This window comes from Poecile atricapillus, chromosome 7, assembly GCF_030490865.1.
Source record: "Poecile atricapillus isolate bPoeAtr1 chromosome 7, bPoeAtr1.hap1, whole genome shotgun sequence".
Lineage (NCBI taxonomy): Eukaryota > Metazoa > Chordata > Aves > Passeriformes > Paridae > Poecile > Poecile atricapillus.
Genome location: NC_081255.1, coordinates 28,035,980 through 28,042,791, shown reverse-complemented (window position 1 = coordinate 28,042,791; position 6,812 = coordinate 28,035,980). Strand labels below are relative to the sequence as shown.

General features: G+C 41.8%; 1 protein-coding gene across 1 annotated transcript in view; it reads left to right on the top strand.

The window, feature by feature from the left end:
- The first annotated feature begins 690 nt into the window (after positions 1-690).
- Positions 691-6,812, top strand: part of FAF1 (Fas associated factor 1) — a 152,625-nt gene continuing 146,503 nt past the window's right edge. Inside the window, exon 1 of the mRNA XM_058843358.1 lies at positions 691-829. Within this exon, the coding sequence (XP_058699341.1) occupies positions 785-829 (45 nt within the window). The 5' untranslated portion in view covers positions 691-784. The remainder of the gene's footprint in view (positions 830-6,812) is intronic.

Here is a 6,812-nt window from a genome sequence, read left to right as displayed (position 1 = left end):
GGAGGAAGGGAGGGATGGATGGATGGATGGATGGATGGATGGATGGATGGATGGATGGATGGATGGCTCTCTCCCGCACAGAGAGGCAGGGCCGCTCTCCGCCCGGCAGCTGCACCGGCCCGCGTTTCCCCGCAGCGCCCGGGGACGGCCCCAGCCACATCCCCACATCCCCGTTAGGCCGCGGCCGGCGGCGGAGCCCAGCCGGGACAGCCCGCAGCGCCGCCGGGCCCGGGGAGCCGCCAAGCCCCGGGACGGGACGCGAGGATGTGTCTGCCCCCGGACACAGGGGGACCGGCAGGGCGCGGGCCGGGGCTCGCCGCTCCGCTCCGGTGCCGCTCGGGCGCGGTTCGGCCCCGGGTCCCGGCTCGGCTCGGTCCCGCCCCCGGCTCCGGGAGCGCTTGACAGGCGGGCGGTCACGTGGCGGCCGCAAAGCGCCTCTTTGCGACCTCAATGACAGGCAAAATGTGCGACACAGGCGCTGTGGAGGCAGGCGGGGAGCGGCGCTGCCTCCTCCTCCTCCTCCTCCTTCTTCTCCTCCTCCTCCTCCTCCTTCCCGGGCCAGCGGCTGAGGCAGCGCTGCCCGCTCCCGGCCCCGCGCCCGGCCCGCCGCTCTCCTGCCTCCTCCCCTCCTTGGCCCCGGGAGGGGCAGCCCGGGGGCGCCGCGGGAGCCCGAGCGCGGCGCGGCGCCTCCATGAGCTCCTGAGCTCCCACCCTGCCCCGTCCTCCCCGCGGCAGCGGCTCCAGGTGCGCGGGTCCGAGCAGAGCCGGGACGCAGCTGGCTGCAATGGCGTCCAACATGGACCGAGAAATGATATTGGCTGATTTCCAGGTAAATTTCGAGCCGCCGCCACACAGCCGTGGCCTCTCGCTGCTTTTCTCTTTCTCCTCGTTGCTGTGCTGCTTGTTCTTTGTGGGGAGGTCTGGGGTGGTGGGTGTGAAGCCCACCCTCTGAAGCCTCCGCTCTCGCTTTCCTTCTTTTTTTGTTTGTCAGAAATGGGGAGTGTGTGCCCTCTTCTCTCAAGGTGCGTGAACAAAATGTCTTCTTTAACTTAGAGAGTTTCAGTTTATAATTAAATAAAAAAAAGCTTTTTCATCCACTTTGCTTGTTCCTATCCTCTGCAATCACCCAGGCCCTGGGACAGCTGTGAGGCAGCTCACTTGGAAGAGGCAAATGCCAGGGAGGATACAAAACTCACCAGTCCACATGATTTGTCACTGTGTTTGTAGTGAATCACTTTCTGGTGCTACAGATTAGTGCTGAACAGAGGTGTTTCCATTCCAGCATCAACACTAAACTTCATGGTTGCCTCAGCCTATGACTGTTGTGATGACGGTAAAACTCTTCCCACCCCATTCCAAACAACAGCGTGTTTGTGTAGAAGGGAGGAATATGTTCTTCAGAGTTGTCTGTTACCTTTCTTTCTCTCTACAAAAGGGTTGTAACTTAACTTCAGACTTCCAAATCTTATCCCCAGAATAAAGTCTTTCTGTAAGTAAAAGTGGTGTGTTTAGGAGTGTATATTACTTCTTAATATTGCTTGTTTTTATATTGTTTTTTAAGACCAAGTAAAAGAGTGAAGGATACCTGTGTTTGGATTAGTGGGGAGAGCCAAACATATCTGGGAAGAGAATCAGATAATATTTGAATATACTTTTTAAAAATTTGCTTTTTAATCCCTCAGGGGTTTTTTTAAGCTCTGTGCATTTGCAGTGGTGGTTCTTAAATGAATAGGCACCTGGATATTTTTGGATTGATTTGTAAAACTGCCATCTGTATGTTCAGCTTCTTAAAAGATTGTTTTCCAGCTGTTAGCAGTGAAACTGTTTCATTTAGTTAAAAAGAAAAAAATGGTAATCCCTCCAGTTCACTCTGTGTGTGTTTCTTTGGAGCTACAGGTAGGGTGACTGTAGCATGCACAGCAATTCCTGTGTATTATGTAATTAAGTAATTCCCCTTTTGCAAAAGGTACCTGGTGTCTCACTGCTGTAACTAATGGAGTTCCCAGCTGATAACAGGGAACTGTCATTCCCTTCTGTACCCCAATATCTTATACCTGTATTCATTAAAATGCTTACCAAATGTTACTATATTGAACTACTTTGTTGTGCTTGGAGATACTTTTATGTATATAGGAGATGATATCCCAATTTTAGAGCTGGGGTTTCACAAAGGAGTTTTTCCAGGAACAACACACTATGTGAAAGGAAACTGGGACCCCAATTCTGCATTCATACCATTGGGAACAGATCCTTATGGGATCCTACATTATTTCCTGAACTTACAATCAGGAATCCCAGATGATGAAATTACTGACTGGTGAACGTAAGAATATTCATTTAATAGAATTTTCAATTTAGATTTACACTTTCCAGGTGTTCTATGCTATTTTGCAGTATTGTTGTGCTTGGATTTTGAAACCATTAATAAGAGTATGAGCAACTGCAGTGTTTGGTACCATGAAGACAAGTAAGTATCATTGCAAACTTGCAGGTGGGTGGTGGAGTCACACAAACCAGTTTTAGATCACGGGTTGATGACATAATGTGTCTGAACCTAGGAAACAGGAAATATTTTATCATATGCCAATCCTTACTTAGAAAGAACCCAAACATTTTCCTCTTGTATTTCAGCAGACAGCTTTGTTTTTCTCTTTCATTGTATTTCTTTTAAAGATAACATCAAGTGTCTACCTGATTTTGAAGTACTGAACTGTTAATTGTCATGCTGCTAAAGCTTCAGATTAGTAAAGGACAATGTCCGTCATTATTAGGCCTTGTATCTTTAGACTGTTACAAAACAGTAAAGGTTTTTGGGTCTTTTAAATACTTGGTGGAATCTGCAACTTATTCACTAAGAACTTAAAATGGAGAATAAAACATTATGTGCAAAGTAATTCTGCTTGATTTTCCCTTCTATATTTTCTGTACCTTTTAATTAATAAATATGTTTCTCAGAATTCTGCTGCCATCTTCTATGTTTATATGAGGTGTCTTGTTGAAGAATGTTGCACACAGTGGGAATTTCAAAAGCAGGTCTTTGTAGTTTAGTTCAGCTAGTCTTTGGTGAATTAAATTGAGAGGGAAACTTCCATCACCATTTCACCCTCACCTTTCCCAAGTATTGTTTAAGGGGGATAGAGTAGTGGTCTTTAAACTTGTGAAAGTTGGAAGGGTTTTCTCTCTCCATTAAAAAAATAAATTAATGAAATCATAATTGTGCTGATACTTGATGCTTTTGTGAAGCTTTCATGGATTTATTGTGTGTCTTCCAGAGTTATTAGGGATTTTGCCTTGGGTTTCAGATAGAGCAGGAACTCCTATTGCATTTGTTTTTTTCTTTTTAGCTTTGATTGTAGTAACAGGTTACTTTTGTGTTTGGAGGGACTAAAGAGAATTACTTTTTTAAAAGTATTTTGCATATATATAAATATATATGCATAAACCCATGGAATTTTATGAAATATTTTAAGTATAGAGTAAGACACAGTGAGTGATCTACTAAAATATTTTTGCTTAATGTCTCAAAACAATTTAAGCCTGTTCTGTGTGGTTTATAATTATTTTCTTTTCCTCTCCTTTTTAATGAGGCTACTGTGTGCTACCCAGGGAGCACAAAATACGTATTGATGAATGTGGGCTGTATAAGCAACCTGCCTAACTTTTCCTTCTTAGGCCCACACTTAGGAAAGATTATGCAGAAGCTTTGCTTTGTGCATGACTAGTCTGATTGTTTTCAGTGGAAGTAGCTGATGTGGAGTTCAGCACACAAACAAGTTTTAGCTTTTTTACTAAATGCAATTCAGAATTTCTCCACAAAGTGTCATTGGCATAAAGGAAAAACTCCATAGGAAAAAACACAGCAGCTTGTGTTAGTAGCATAAATTCTTCAAAAGGGTAGCTGCATGTGAATTGTTAAGAGTGATGCTGCAACATACTTCACATACTGGGGGAAATAAGGGCATATCATCTCTACCAATTTTTTAGCAACTGTTCTTCTGCTGTTTGTTGTGTTTAACTGCAAAGTGTTCTTCCATCTTCAGTGGGATACTCAGGTGCTCATGATCTCTTGACGTTTGGGGTCTACTTTTCACTATAAAGAAAACAGTTGGGTTTTTTTTTCTTTTTAAATTGTAAAATTTAGTTGCACAGAGCTTCATTTAATTGACATAGATTGGTCTTCATTCCCAAAGTTTAACTTTGAATATTGGCAGAAATATCAGATATTGATGTTTTTGCACATTATCACTTTGATTTTACAGCTTCACTTAAGATTGGAAATAAAATTGCAAGAATATATTTTTGTCCTCATAAGTTATGTCCACCTATAGGATCACTTTCTTCATGCTGAGTGCTTGTCCTCACAACAATCCTAAATGTGGAGTGGGCCTGAGGGTTGCAGTATTGTGGGAGTTGACAGTTCCTGTGTGTCCATATATTACAAGGATATCTGGCACATTGGAGCTTCAGGAGGAAATTTTTCCAAGAATTCACATTTTTCATTGACCAAATAAATAAGTAGCTCAGGATTTGGTCGGGGTGGGAGGATTTCAGAGCGAAATGACAGAACTCAAAAATCCTTGCTTTCATTGAAACAACGGATTTCTAGTAGTTCTCTTCTCCCCTCTTTCATCTGTGTTCGTTGTGAAACCAAGGTATGTGCTTTTTTTGTTTTCCTTTTTCAATTTTTTTTAAACTGGATAATGGACTACTTTTGTGTGATTCACACAGTTGTGTATAAAAATTATAAAAATGTCCTTTTTTTTTCGAAATTCGACTTCTGTGTCAATTTTATCTTTCATAAAAACAGGTTTGTGGGAGGAGCAAGGGGGAATTGGGAAGGAAGAACCTCATTGCCATCAGTTGCAGCAAAGTGAGAAAGCATGCTGAATGACTGTGTTTTTAAATTATAAAATTGACCATGATGGTGATACATCAGTTTATTATTTTTTGTTTTGTTTGTTTTTAAATATTTAATTGTAATTCAATCTACTTGTTTCCTTCTGGAATGGTGAAAATTAAAGAAACTGGAGAGTCTTTTTACCTGGAGGTTAACACAGTGCTGTTAAATAACTGACAAGATAAAGTTTTTGGCTTTTTTTTTTTTTTTTTTAATCTGCTTCAGCCCTGTGGAAGATTATCTCAGTTGTCAGTTTTCACTGTCCAACAGTCTGTTGTGCAGAATTTACATTAGTTTTTTTTTTTTTTAAGGGCAGTAAGTGAGCTTTGCTCTCTCCTGTGTTTGTTGGCATGGTGGCTCAGGTTTTCTGCCATTTTAAGTTATCGCCAGTATAAAGATTTGATGGGTGGAAAAGGTAGGCAGATACAGGAATAACTTCAAGTCAGTAACCTTGATTCTGGCCCTGGACTGTGACTTAGGGTGGGGGCTGGAAAGTGTTTCAAACATTTCTATAAGGATAAAGCACTCACTGTGGGTTCTGAACAAATCTCAGAGTTGATGTCCTTAATATTGATTTCTGAAAGAAAGAGACATGTTTTGTCATTAAGGTACTGGGGCAGAAGGAGCTGTTCTTGCTTTCTTTGCAGGCTTTCAGCGGAGTGCTTGGGAATTTGGAACAAGGTCCTCAACAAAAGGTAGTTGCTAAGAGAGTTCCAGTCAAAGTTTAAACATAAGCTGGAAGACACTTTCCAAAGATTTAAAGTTCTTGGAGGCCTACATTTTCATCAGAAGGTCTCCCAAAATATCTGGGTGTACATTTGTTCAGGTCTGTCTGAGCTTAAACCTCAGTCTAACTCAAACCAAACCTTCTTGTGTGGCCTCTCTGTAGAATGTAGTGTGCCATGGGTGTTGAACTAAGCTCTGCAGCTCTCTCCACAGTAGCTGGAAAGAAATCCAGTACTCTAGAGATTGGAAATCAGGGTTTGGGATAGACAGGTTTGTTTAATCATACCCTCCTACTGGGTATCTTTACTTAAAAGTGGGCTCAGCTGGGTTTCTAATCGTCAGGTGCCCAGATGCTCAGCACTGCTTCACCTGACCTGTTTTAGTGGATATAGGTTACTGTATCTTTAGTTAAATTTTAAAATAGATAACAGGACTGTTTTTCAGTGTGAAAAAGAGGCCTTTAGGACACTGTAGGATGTTGAAGCTCATACTTGTGAGGCCTCTTAATTTGCATTTTGATTAGAATTCCTTTTAATCCTTGTTGGATTTTATCACATTATAATTTTGTGCATTACACAGTCAGTAATACCTTTGGTACTGGTAGTTGGACCTCTTTGGCTTGTTTGCTATAAATGGCCTTAGGGCTGAGAGACATGATAAAAACATACTGCAAGCTTAATGTGTTCTGTCTTGGTTATTGCCATTTTCATTGTCTGCTGCCAGTCACTTCTGCCATCACTTCTAGTAATTTATTCTTTGTGGGTTTTTGGAGTTTCATTTCTTTAGATATTTTTAGGCTCAGCTGTCATCCCAAAGTTCAGGTTCATCAGAAGAAGGCTAATTTGATTTACTGGCCTTTAAACTGAAGGTGAAGTGGGTTCCAGAGTCACAAATAAGAGGTTTGACTCCAAGTGTGGTGTCCTTTTAGAAGCATAACTTGGATATTCCCATTGATAGCTCTTCATGGAAAAGCCAGTTAATTTCTCTGATGTAAGGGCAGATAGCTAATTAGAAATACTAACTGACATTTATGGAGAATAAGGAGGCTACTATGACTATGATTTGTGTGCATTACACACCTGCTGTAGGAACCTAAGTAATTTATCACTGGAGTACCAGTTTGTCTTTAGAAAGAAGTTTATTCTGGTTTTTTCATTCAATTACCGTGAAAAGACTCTTCACAGCATAG